General features: G+C 40.3%; 1 protein-coding gene across 1 annotated transcript; it reads left to right on the top strand.

Annotated features, from left to right (window-relative positions):
- The first annotated feature begins 528 nt into the window (after nucleotides 1-528).
- Nucleotides 529-13,258, top strand: DAZL (deleted in azoospermia like). Its single transcript, XM_054161288.1, has 11 exons — nucleotides 529-582; nucleotides 2,312-2,446; nucleotides 2,698-2,789; nucleotides 3,317-3,368; nucleotides 6,739-6,805; nucleotides 7,086-7,219; nucleotides 8,594-8,671; nucleotides 9,008-9,058; nucleotides 11,636-11,740; nucleotides 12,442-12,540; nucleotides 13,205-13,258. Exons 1-11 carry the CDS (start codon nucleotides 529-531, stop codon nucleotides 13,256-13,258), a joined length of 921 nt encoding a protein of 306 aa, XP_054017263.1.
- The last annotated feature ends 201 nt before the right edge of the window (nucleotides 13,259-13,459 follow it).

The following is a 13,459-nucleotide window of genomic DNA, read 5'->3' as shown; positions in this document are numbered from 1 at the left end:
GGGCAGGCGAGGCGCGAAGCCTGCGGGATGTGAGCGGCCGCGGGGCTGCGCTTGGGGGACAGCCCTAGAGGAGCGGCGGCTCCGTATCGCTTGCCTGAGGCTCCCGGTGTCGGTTGTGGTGTGGGGGGGGCTTTTTGTTTGTTTTGCCCCCTCCCCTCCGTGCCAGGAAAGAGGTTTCACATAGCGCGTTGTGGACTTAACGCGGCCGGGAGAGTTTGCTGCCCTCGCACGTTGCTTTTCTCCAACGTGGAAGGTGCTCTTCTTCAGGAGTGTTTAATTGAAAGATGGATTTTACGAGTGTATCCCGGACACCTCAAAACCAATATAGAAGTAGGGCGTTTTTAACAGAAGGCTAAGCCTTACCAAAAACCCCACCAACAAAGAACAAAAGGCCTTCGCAAAAGCGAAGCGTTAAGCGGCCGCTGCTGCCGTGCGAGCTTCCCGAAGTGCTTGCCTGATGGCTCCACCTGCTGCCCAGCGGGGAGAGCTCCCCGGCAGCCATGTTCTGTCGGTAGGTGCTGCGCTGTCATGGTAACCGGCTCCTGCGCACGGAAAGGCTGTGCGGCGGCCACCTATCGGGGGGTTAAATTAAATAAAAAAATGATACAAGGAAAATGTGCAATGCTTGTTTAAAACAAAGAGCGTGTGCGGTTAGGGAAGGGCGGGGAGAAGCCCAAGGAACCAGGCACTCGTACTTCTGTGGCCAGAAGAAAAGATGTGCAGGAGACTGATGTTTGTGATCTGCTTGAGTAGTTAGGTATTTCCACTACCTGGGCCTTTTCCACTTTTTTTTTTCCCCTTCCGAAAGTTTTGACTACTCAAGAGGTCAATCCAATGTTTGGGTATCGAGTTAAAGTTGATTTTTACTGGAATAATGCAGAGAGCAAGATGGTTAGGTTCCCCTTGTGATGAGAGAAAGGAAAAACCCTATGAATTTCTGTAAGCTGATAAACTTTGAATAAGCCCGAGTTGTCTGACATGCAGAAACTTGAATTTCAAAGATATTACATGTGATGGCTAGACGAAGCACCTTCACTTAGGTTATTTTTGAAGGGTTGGGTCATTTCAGCCTATAATTTCAGGGTAGCCACTTAATCTAACCTCAGAATGCTGCACTTCCATTGCAGCCTTGCAGACGGGCAGTGTCTGTTTGCGTGCCCACTTCTTTGTACTTGCTCTGGCACTAGCTGGGTGCTTCTGCTGTGAGTAGTTTCCTCTTCTGGGTTGCCAGAGAATTTGCACAGCGAAGTGACTGCTTCTCTTTTAGCCTGGTTCACTGTAACAGATCCAGAAAGAAAGAAGTCGAAGCTAAGTGTGATCAGCTCAAGGTTGCTATGGAGTTGCAGTTTCCATTTTCAGTTCAAATACCCTTTAGCGGGGGTGCAGCCAAAGAAGTGGCATCCTCACCACTTGCATCACTTTTGCCCTTGTGCTTTTTATGGTAGCACAAGTGTTTATGTAACTGCAGGATGAGTTTGGATCAGGAGTGGATGGTTTTGACAAGTACTACAGGATTTTTCTCCGGTAAATTGTAGGGTTTATTTGCTTTCACAGTGATGTGAAGAGTTGCTCTCCTGTAATAGGAGGGAAAGAGGAGATCTTCCCTTTCTCTGTTTACAGGAGAAATGTTCTACTACACAGTCCTTATTACTGTGGAATAGTGGAAGTTCAGCAAAATCTTACTTCAATGCAAACAACTCAGGAGCGAGTTTGTAGTCCTTCATGTTCCTGTTGTAGTTAAACTGACAAAAATTTTTTCCTGAGAAAATGAATGGCATGAATATTCCATCAGGACCTATCTAATTTCTTAGAGCTGACTTGTGATATATCTCTTGTTACCTGTGCTCTAAGGCTATTTATATGTAAGCTAACTTACATCTCGAGTATTTAAAGCTTGGAATGTTTTGTGTTGGATATTCAATTTACAGTAAATTGCACCTCGAAAGAATTTTCATTTCTTGCTTGCATCTGAGAGGAGTTTATAGTAATGTTCTGAAATCAGTAATTTTGGTGTTGTCACTGCGTAGGGTAGGAGCAACACTGGTCGTGAAGCTTCCTGCAGTCAGGGCTACTTACAGTAGTTTAGGTTAAGTCTATATCTAATTTTTTGAAGTGGCTTAATGTAATTACTTGAACCTTTTTTCCAAGGAGTGGTATATTTGCAGCATGTACTTCCTTTCAAGGAATTGAAAAGGTGCTAGTGAAACTCCTTTGCCCTTACTGTATCTATAGGACGATGCAGGCATTTTAGTGGCTGAAAGCTTGCTATAATCATTTGACTGAAATATTTTTTTCTGTGTAAATTTCTCAGTCTACAAATGTGGAGACCCAGTGTGCAGGTGTCTCGGAGGATAATACCCATTTGTCAACAACCAGTCAAGGATATGTTTTACCAGAAGGGAAAATCATGCCAAACACAGTCTTTGTTGGTGGAATTGATATAAGGGTATGTATGTATTTTTAATTGTTTAAGATAGCTATAGGGCCACTTCAGTGGAAAGGAAATGGGAGGTTCATGTTTGCTTGTTCCTTTGTTTGCCTTTCTTAATCTTAAGGTCTTGCAATGTCATGAGAATTTTGGAAGGGATGAGTAGCCTTAGTTCTTACAGTAGTAAAAGATGGTTTAGAAATATGGTACTGGTTGTTTTAAATCAGTTGTAAACAGCTGAATGTGCTTGAAGAAGGTTTTTCTTCTAGATGAATGAAGCAGAAATTCGAAGTTTCTTTGAAAGATATGGTACTGTGAAAGAGGTGAAAGTAATCACTGACAGAACTGGTGTTTCCAAAGGGTGAGTAGACCTTGAATAGTTGCTTTTAAGTTGCTGCTTTTGGTGGACATTATTCTGTCACAGTCTATATGAGCAGCTACTTAGCTTGACTTGATTAAGTCTTAACCACAGCTGCTGTTTTCTGTTGTGGCCATTTAACATTGTGAAACCTCTGAATGTAGATTGCCACTTAAATTTGTATCATCTTAATAAAGAATAGCCTTATTATTCTGGTTTGGCTTTGGTTTTATAGGAAAGAGAGGGCTTTGCCACTCAACCAGCAGAAACAAAGCTTGAAACTTGTTTGATGCTTACATCTATTAGATGTTATTCTAGAATCTGGCATTCAGTGCCTTTCATCTAGCCTAGTAGCACATGCTTGCAGCACTAAATTTTCATGCTGAATTTTAAACTTCAGTCCTACTTATGTTTGGCTTGCAATACAATGTACTTGGCATATGTGCTGTTAACTGGTCTTGTTCAGAATTTAGCTAATGAACAAATCAACCTCTATTATTGAGTAACCTGGCTTTTGTTTTCCTTTTCAGGTATGGATTTGTGTCTTTTGTGGAAAACGTGGATGTTCAAAAAATAGTAGAAGTAAGTTCTTTGTCTAAAGTACCTGAAGAAGTTAATGGGAGGTGTTTAGGGAAACCACATGTACCCCACTTAAGAAATCAGGAAAGGAGATTTAGGGCTGCCCAAGAAGTAAACTGGTGGTAGAATATTTGTGAATTTACTTCAAGAAACAAATTGTTTTAGCTTTGTGCTTGAATGTCTCTTGTCGTTGTATTTCTAGTCGTTCTCATTCACTGACGTGCCTGAAAGTTCTCTGCCTCTTTTGGGCTGATGGCTTTCTGTACTGGGCGATTATCATAGAGCCTTTGTGCTTACATAGACCTGTTAGCATTACAATGGGGAACGAGTAACAAGGAGAGCAGCAGGAGGTTTTTTACTTCTCGGCAGTTCAAGTAGGTGTTCGGTTTTGTTGTTGTTTTTTCCCTTGTAGTATTCATGTGTTTGGATGTTACCTGGGAACACAAATATGTTTTAAAGCCTCCTCAGCTAGAGAATGCAACTGTTCACATGTCATACAATTTTTCTGTAGTTCTCGCAGGAGATAACTCTAAGACCACTAGGGCTGTAACAGCTCTACTCCTTTAAGTGAAATTCGAAATCTCACTGCTTACAACCATATCTGTTACTTGGTTCTGATAGACTGCAGCAGGTCACAAAGCACTGAGGAAGCTGTTTTCCTCTTCTCACAAAACATGTGTGAAACAACAGGTATTGAAGTATTTCTCCCTCTCATGTTTTTGTCTCGCATCTCCCAAGTCCCTGGAAGATGAACAGCTTCTCATCTGTTTCTGAAGCTCTTGAATAGGGAACGTTCCAGGCACAGATTTAGTGTTCTGTCATGTTTGGATGTATTTACTGGCTGGCCAGCTCCTTTAGAGGGAAGAAAACATTTGAACAAAGTGGAAAGCAGTGAAACTTCAACAGGAGATCTTTTTGGTTATTGTCAAAAGACTTCAGAAGCTTACTGTTCTTTTAACTCTGATAGTATGCTGACAAAAAAATACTTCTGTAACAAGCAACACACTTCATTTGAGAATGCCTGTTTGTTTGTTTGTTTCTCTTACTGTGGGTTACATTTGTACTAGATCAGTGTGGAATACTTGCTTTGAAGCAGCCGTCTCTGTAGAGCCCTCTTGAGTAGCATTGTTGTTTGAGCTACATTAATTTTTCTGTGCATTTCTTCAAAACTGAAAGCCCTCAGCCTATCTCTTTCTACAGTACTCAATTCATATGACTGTGTAGATCAAAAGTCTTGGAAAACCCAGAGGTATATGTCTGTCTTTCTTTCCAGTGCAACTTACTGCCTTGTCAGGAACTATGTCCAGAAAGAAATCATCTTCCGAGGCTGTTGTCTTCTGCAGGGGGATGGAAAAAGGGAAAGCATTAACATCTGCATTTTAGAGCTCAAGTCATAAGCAGACATCACCTTCCTAAACCACTTCAGGCATTGCCTGTACTGAGTACTCAGTGTTACAAGTGAACGAGCCTGAGCCTCTCCACAAATTGCTCTTGATGCCTGTGTTTATCTGCCTAGCTCTAGCTTTGTCCATTTTGGAAGAGTTTTTCCTTCTGATATAGGTCAGATTTGATTTGTAACTGCACTCTGGTCCAGTGTGAATGTTTGCAGTTCAAAACAGAAAGCTGCTTTGAGGGGAGGCTTCTCTTTCAAGGGCTCTTATTGCTCAGGTGGAAAAGACAGTTACATGGTTCTGGGCACAACAGGATTGCAGGACCACTAAAAGAAAGAACAACCCTACCCCCTCCCCGCCTCAACCAACCTCCAAACATATCAAACCAGTCAAGATATTTCACCTTTTTTCTACCATATTGCATTATTTCCTTTTTATCAGTGTGAGAAGGTGATCAAATAAGGCTTCTTTTATAGTGCTATTTTTCTGCTTGTTTTTACAAACAGCAATGAATTTGCTGTTCTCTGTACTAAGCACTTCAGCAGAAATAGGAGGAAAAAGCTTAGTGAAGTGTCTTAAAATTGAAAGCTGCATACTTTCTTCTGAAGCAGGCAAGTCCTTAGTGGTGCATGAGACAAGAGAATCTAGATACTGTGTCTGCATCTGTGGCTGGTCTTAATACTTGGTACTGAATTGTTTTAATTGGGTTTGAACAAATCTTTTACTTCCTGTGTGTAAAGCATTTGTAAACCTCAACATTAGTAATCTGCAGTTCAGAGGACTTATTTTAGCTTATGTTATCTGTGCTATGCATATCTTCATGGATAAGTAAATAAGTTTCTTGTCACCATCTCTACAGAGAATGTGAGATCAGATGCAAAGGTGAATTCTCTTTTGGGAGTTGTGTGAAGTTCCTGAGGACCTGAATAAATGTTAATCTGTTTAAATCCATCTATTAAAGCAACTTTCTATACTCCAGACTTACTGTCATCTTGTAAAGAACAAAATTTTACAGGCTATCTTCTGCAGTCAGTCCAGAAAGACCTTGAAGTAAGGTGGTTGTGGTGCCATTTCAGCCTACATCTCTCAGCAAGTCCTCTTCTAGTTTTCAAACTAAACAATTTCAGTGAAGAACGTAGGCAACTTATGCAGGGAGGGGGTGCTGCTCGAAGTTCTTCCTATGCTTTGTTACGGCTTCAGGTGCTGTGCTGGCAAAGTAATACTCAGTCATTGATCACCGAGTCTGAAGTCCTGCCTTCTGTCTGAGCTAGCAGAATGTGCTGAATGAGAAACTGGCTATTAAGGAGTGCTTCCACCTCTGATTTCAAGTCTTTCAAGGTGCTTATGTTCAGGGTTTGGCTATTTGAGGACCACATGGACCATGTTTCAGTTTTGCACTTTCTTGGATTAGCCTGTGTACTGCATAGAAGCTTTGGTCAAAAAATTGAATGTGAGCATGCTTGGATGTTCTGAAGGAATGCATGTGAATGCTTCTTTGGACAGAACACAGTAACATGCAGGCAAACAGTGCTTAGCCTTCCATTTCCTGTAATACTGTGTGGACAGCTTCTAATGTGTTATATAAAGCATGTTAGGAAACTTGTGAAAGTAAGTGACTGTAAAGTCTCAAGGGAACTCTGTTAGGATCCTTACTGAGATAAGACTAGTTCAGATCTGTGTGTATAAAACCAGAAGGCTGACAATCCCTAAGGTAGTCAAACTACTAGTCAATGTTGCTATTAAGGCACGTTGTGTGTAATAGTGTTGAGAAGTTGGTAAATAAGAAGAGGGGTGTCCTGAGAGCACTGCAGGCAATTAAAGGTAAAAGGTACAAGGTATTGAGGTGGGGGAAGAGAATGGAAGCCCTTGAGCCTGTATGTGAGGTGATGATACTGTGCTGTGTAAGCAGAGAAGTCACTTTGAGATCAAACCACCTGCACACCTCGCTGGTTCCCCAGCTTACACAATATCCTGTCTTGCAGTCGCAAATCAACTTCCATGGCAAAAAGCTGAAACTGGGGCCAGCGATTAGAAAGCAACAGAACTTCTGTAAGTGTATACATAAACAAATTTCTTCCTATTAAGTATTTGGGGGTTCCTAATGATAACATTTTTTCTGATATATGAAGAAGTTACATTTCAGTTATGAATTTTACAATTGCACTGATTGGTGTAGAGTTTTGATAATAAAACTCAAATCAGGAGCACAGTACAGGTAATCTGAGTTAATTCAAGAGTCAAAACTTAAAGGTTGTTTGCAGCTGGAATTGAGATTGCTGAAGAAATATATGTGAAAATATCCTAATACCTTTTTTCCACTTCAAACAAGGTTCTTATGTTCATCCCAAACCAGTAGTCTTCAATCCTCCTCCACCGCAGTTCCATACTGTATGGAGTAACCAAAATACAGAGACGTACATGCAGCCTCCAGCTGTAATGGGCCCAGTAACACAGTATGTTCAGGTAAGGCTGTTCATGCCACTGATTTCTGAATCATCACATGTTTTTGAAGGTGCAAGCACATAGAACTTCAGGAGTGTGTACTGAGATTCCAATCCTAACCTTACCTGCTTATTTTCCTATTGCCTTCCCCAACAAGAAGTGCTCAACTTCAAAGCACTTCAAAAGAATGCCAGCAACCTTGACAAGTCTGTTCAACTATGTGATCTCTTTATGAAACAATACAGGGAGAGACTTTCTATGTGGAGACTGAAGAAACTTTAGAAAGTGGAGCTATGATTTTAATTATACTTGTGGTGACAGGTTGGACTCGATCTTTGAGGTCTCTTCCAACCTTGGTGATACTGTGATAAGCTAAGTAATCTTACTTGTCACAAATACATCTGGATATGTAATATACTGCTCCACAGACTTTAAAATGTGGGTTTTTTTTAAACTAGAAGTTGGTTGTAGCATCTTGGGGTGTTGCTTCCTCCTACCTGAACAGATTCTTGTTTGTGAACTGCTGTTGTGTCCTTGTAAGAACACCATTGCAACATCTGCTGCTAACAGCTGTGACCAGTGCAGTATGTCTGCAGCACATCTCTTGGTTGGTACTTCAGATAAGCATTCATACTGAGCTGTAGGCAGAGTATTTCTGGCCTTGCTACAAGGCCTGTACTGTGAGTAGAAGGCTTTCCAGATGATAGTCTCTTCCTGTATTAACTCCATATGATAGGGCAATGTTAACTGCAAATGGATTGTTACATGTATTTTCATAAGGAACTGAAGCTGAGCAAACTGTAGCGACTCACAGAAGTGTTTTTTTCTAAGGCTGAGCTTGATAGTAGTTCAGATTCTCTTAAGTTCATTGGGAAAGTGAAATAGTGTAGGAAGAATCAATTCTCTTTAACATGCTAGAATATCCCTCTACTCCCTGAAGAAGCTGAGGAGGTTCCAGGTTAACATTGTGTCAAAATACTTGCAATGAAGAAATGCAGGGAAATCATCTGAACTGTAATATTTTGCCTGCCTCTGGCTCCAGGAAACTGATCCTGTTGACCTGTTTCAGGTCTACTTAAAAAAGCTTAAGGGATGAGTTGCACTTCTGAAATGACTTAAGATCACACTGCTACAAGCAAGTGTGGGCTTTAGATGTGTAATACACATCAGAACCCGACTTCCAAGGGAATTTTTAGTGCATGAAGTGCTGAAGCCCCAAGGGAAATCATAAAGCTTGCTTTTTAAATAACAAAGCTAGTCTGAAACAGGAATTGAAGTAACAATGTGACTATATACTAAGAATGTGCTTCTGGCTTCATAAATACCTTTACAAATACATGTTTATCTTGCTTCAAACTTGCCTTAAAAACAACAACAAAAATAATCTGTTTGCAGACATATCCATACAGTTCACCAGCTTTATTGATACAGCAGCAAGTTCCTGTGGGATACCAGCCAGCCTACAGCTATCAGGTATGGAATTGTTCAATAGCAGAAAGGCTGTTTAATACCTGAGAAACTTGAACAGAATGGATAGTGTTAATAGGAGTTTGGTCTTTCTGTACCTTATAAATCCTGGAATGAGAAGAGAAAGAAGGTAGTTTAGTTTGTGGTAGGGATGACCTTGTACTAAACATGGTGTAAGGTATGCCTGGGAGAGAGATTTTACTAGACAAGACTGTAAAACGTTTCATGAAAAAATCTGTACATGAAATGTTGTGAGTGGTGGCTCTTAAAGAACAACTGCTTGTGTTGGAAATGAATGAATAAAAGCTGGGTTTCTTAAATGTTGTCCAATTCTTGTTTAAGGTTCAACCTCAATGGCTTACTGGGGAGCAAAGGAACTACGTTATGCCTCCGGTAAGTCTGCAAAGTTCTGGAGCTTTGCCTTCTCAATTAGCACACTGCTTTGACAGCTTGGTCCTTAAAAAGTTGTTTGCTGACAGAAACTGTGTGTAATCTGGTCTGTATAAATCTGTAGCTGTTGACAGAATAGGAAATTGTTTAGGATTTCCTACTGGCAGGATGTTTTTTTTAGGAGCTGCCTGGCAGAACAGAAGTACCTGCTTTATAGTGTTACTCCAAATGTTTGCCTCTCAAGATCCTGGAATTCTAACCTGAACAGAATTCTTATTTTCATGAAAGGTTGAAGGAAGAATAACTGGCCATCTCATGCATGATCCTGGCTTACAAGATCTCTATAACATTATTGCTTATTGCTCAGTTTTTCTTGTAATACCACACCCCCCAAAGTAGTCTGCTTTGTAAAGACTGGTAATTTTTTCAGCTCCTTTCAACAGCTTTTAAAAATAATTGGCCAGGCTGCTACAGACTGTAGATGTTACTGGTGGCTTCTAAAGGAACAACTTCTTTTGTGTCTTTACAAGTGACAATTCACAGAAGAGAATGTTCTGTGTTTCTTCAGTGGTCTTGGAACTTAAACCTGTATCTTAGACATCCTCATGTTCTGTGTGTTTATGGATTGCAATTTTTGTGATGTGTTTAAAGGCTGAAATTCTTCAGTTTTCTTCTAAATGTTACCTGTTCAAGCTAATTCTCAGCAGATGTCTGTAGAATATGTGGAAAAACAAAAAAAAGGAGCTTTGGGCCTCTATTGCTGCCTCCATGCATCTGGCAATTTGTGTCTCTGATCATACTAGAAGAATACTTTTACATCTGCTAGCTTCAGTCATGTTCTAAGTTTTGCTTTCAACTTCTTAGCAAAAAAGCAGTCTTTTCACTGGAAGCCTGTATTCCTGTTAGTGGAAACTGCTTTTAAGGGGGGCAGAAACACGAAGCAAAAGACTTCATGCAATACTAAAGTCTCTGCAATACTAATTACCCTGTTGGGCTTGAAATAATTTGTTACTTAACATTGTGGCAAGCCAAAAACATCTTTAGAGTAGGTGTGCATGGTAGTTTTCAGTAGGCATTTAAAATCTGGTTATGTGAGCAGGCAGCTTTTCTAGAAGAGCTATCTCAGTTATGTAACTTTCAGTATCGGCCTTGACAGACTTGAAAGAGGACAAGCATGTAAGAAAGATAGGAAACTCCATCCTTCAGTCTGCTGTGTTGTACCTTCCTATTTGGTGGGTAATCGTGATTGCCATCTGTAAATGGAATGCCCCTGCTCTGATGAGGTCACATGATAACCATTTGATGGTTAGGGATGTTCCTCAGGAGTAGTCTTAACACCAGTCTTCTCTATCTCCTGATACTGCTGGCTTGAAATCAGAGTTCTGGTGTTGAAAGGCTTTTGGGGGGATCTCAGATGGTACACCTTGTAGTTGTGTGTTGGTTTTAGACCATGCCTTTAAAATTTAACTACAGATTTTGAGCAGAAAAGTAGAAAAATATAAGTAAATCACTATTGGGTGTAAAAAGGAAAACAGAAGATGCTTCTAAACAAATTCATTGGCTAAATATCTGGAATAAGACAGGCTGTACCTAAACAATGCCCTCTTCTTTCTGGATCTCTGCTGGTTATTGGCTGGCCTTGGCTGAAATTGTTTAGTGAAGTCTAACCCACTGCTTTCTCTCTGTCTCTCTTGGGGGGATGGGGGGGAGGGCAGTGGAATATTGTACATGCTGTATACTTCGTACATATTCATTGCATTCTATTGCAGAATGTAGGTCTTGCTTATAAATACGACTTCATTTGCTTCTGAGCTGGTCTGGCAAAGTTAATGCTGGGGAAAAACTTCAACCCATCACAAGCTGATCTTGCAAGAAACTGAAAACTATTGCCAAGTCTGAGCAAATCTTGACTGCTGTGAGGAAAGACAGTGTTTTGCCCCTGAAGAGTGAGGCTGCATAATCTTGCCTTTGAGATCCTGGTGAAATGGGCTGTAAAAGCTCCCAATCCTCTCTGGAAGGATCCTTATAAACAGTAACTGCTTTATCAGCCTCTTTCTTGTGATTAAAGTCAATACTGTCTTGCCAGTTGTAACATTGCACTGTATGCAGAGGGAAGTGAGGAGAGTGTTAAACTGTGAAATGTCTAGATGGTTTTATATCTTCAATTTCAGTTACATTAGCATGAAGGAAGCTTCAGATAAGAAAGGGACTCTGTATGGAAAAGCAGTTTCTTGGAGGGGCAATGATGGCAGATAGCTTGCTTCCTCTTCTTTCATTATACTTCAGTGAATAATCTTATGAATTTACTTCCTGCTTGTCCCAAATTCTCCATAAACTCCTTTGGGAAGATAACTTAAGAGTTGTTATGGTGAAGAGAAAAGACATTTCCTTGAATAGATCCTTTCTGGAAGGAGGCAAAGCTGTCTAAAAATAGATCACTGTGCAGTATTTCCCCCATTTGAAGAACTTCTAATGAATTGTGAAGTTGATACAGCTTATGGCTAGTTGAGGAACAGTGTCATCAGTACTGTGCATGTTTTTCCAGTGTTACTGAAACAGTGTGGTATTCCAACTACACAGGTTTATGCTTCAGTAAGCTACCACTGTGCAGAGGATCCCGAGTTCATACAGACAGAATGTGCTGTTCCAGAGCCCATGCAGTCATCTAGTAACTGTCCACAAAAGGTAAGTGCTTTCTCACAACTTTAGTCATAAACCCTGTTCCAGAAATAAAGTTTGCACATGAAGAGGGCTTCTGACCAGTATCCTAGAAATGGAGGTTACAGTTGTTGCTTTAGCAGTTGCTCAATTCAGTGGATTTGGTTTTTGTGTGAAACTTAAAAAGGCTCACCTATTTCCTTGGGAAAAAATTAGGGCCTAGTCTGTGGTGCTGAGGGCTGTATAAGTGTGATCTTAGATCAGTAAGTACAATAATGTTTTTAAATAACAAGGAAATAGTAGAGAGAAAAAGCACCTTATGTAGCACTACCTGATCTTAGGCAGATTCATTTTAAACTTAAACCATCTGAAATGGTAACATTTTACTTTCTTTCTGTGGAAGGTGATCCTTTTTTGGCTCTGAATTGATTTTTGTTTTTTCTAAAGGTAATTTCATTCTTTGCCTGTCAGCCTATTCCCCCACTGAACTAGTATGTTACTGGTCAGAACTGTTGTGTTGTAACATCTAAGGGTGATCATGAGTTAAGATGAAAAGGTTGGGTTTGGTTTTTTGGGTTTTGCTTTTAAAAAGGGACAAGAGCTCAGGAAATAGAAGGCCGTTGAGAGGAGCACTGAATACAAAGTAAGCCTTGTGATGTGCTCACATGGCTAGTAGTGGGCTGAGAAAGTCAGTATCACTGTTAGATGCACATATAACTGTATTTCAGAAGTCTGTGGACAGGAGTATACAAACAGTAGTATCCTGTTTGCTTAATCCTGAGAACCGTCTGAGGAACACCTTTGTATCACAAGAAGACTATTTTAAGGTATGTAGTGGAAGCATAATTGAATCCCTAAAACACAACTGGCCTTCAGTTATCACCTGTAATGTACCATAAAGATGAAAGAATTTGTATTTGGAATTCCATTTGAGTTCTTTCTTGTACATACTGAGGTGTATGGGTTTGGTTCTCAGATGCTTAATGCCAAAGCAAATGCTGAAATGGGACTTAGTGTATTTAATCAAGCCTGCATAAAAAAAAATTGCTGAACAGGCAACTCAGACTGGATAGTTATGACTTACTGACACACTGCTGAAAGGATTCTGGGTTACCCCCTAGTTTGCATAGGGGATATTGAGCTTGAGCCTGGATAGTCTTTATACCAGTTAAATACCCACTGTAGCTGTTTGCCAGATTCTTGCTCTGTTTCAGTCTTGGTAGAGTTGCCATTTCTGATGACACTCTGTGGTGGGTATTTTCTGTTTGTTATTCATGCTGTGTTTAAGACTTTGCTTCCTTTGTAAAGAAGTACAGACACATGACTGGACACATGTACTTTGAAGCAGAAACACAGAAGCCATGTTTATGAGTTTTTGTAGCAGGGTGAATAGACTACAGAATGTCTTGAGATACTTTTGGTGAAACTTAGTTGCTGTATTCTATTGATTGAGAAAACTCTCTTCCTGTTTGTTTTCCTATCTTATTCCAGGAGAGGAAGGTGCATCACTTCAGGAAAGGAAGGACAGTACTCAAAAGCGTTTGATCAATGAAGACTTGAAAGTATCTGAAGTTCGTTACCTTGCTGTTACTACAGTTCAGTTTAGCAACGTATGCAGTATAACCTTTTTCAAAAAGTTGCTTCAAGTTGAAGTTTGTTCCTGTTCTACCTGTTTGAACACAATCTTCTTTGAGTAGTTGAAGATTAAGAGTTGTAAGAGTTGACAGAGTTCCAGGTTTTGTTTGC

This window comes from Dryobates pubescens, chromosome 4 (assembly GCF_014839835.1).
Source record: "Dryobates pubescens isolate bDryPub1 chromosome 4, bDryPub1.pri, whole genome shotgun sequence".
NCBI lineage: Eukaryota > Metazoa > Chordata > Aves > Piciformes > Picidae > Dryobates > Dryobates pubescens.
This window is presented reverse-complemented; position numbering and strand designations above follow the sequence as displayed.

Coding starts and splice junctions, on each gene's coding strand:
- DAZL (XM_054161288.1), top strand. CDS start 529: ATGGTAACCGGCTCCTGCGCACGGAAAGGCTGTGCGGCGGCCACCTAT. Junction 6,806..7,085: donor TAGAAAGCAACAGAACTTCT/GTAAGTGTATAC, acceptor ACTTCAAACAAG/GTTCTTATGTTCATCCCAAA. Junction 7,220..8,593: donor CAGTAACACAGTATGTTCAG/GTAAGGCTGTTC, acceptor ATCTGTTTGCAG/ACATATCCATACAGTTCACC.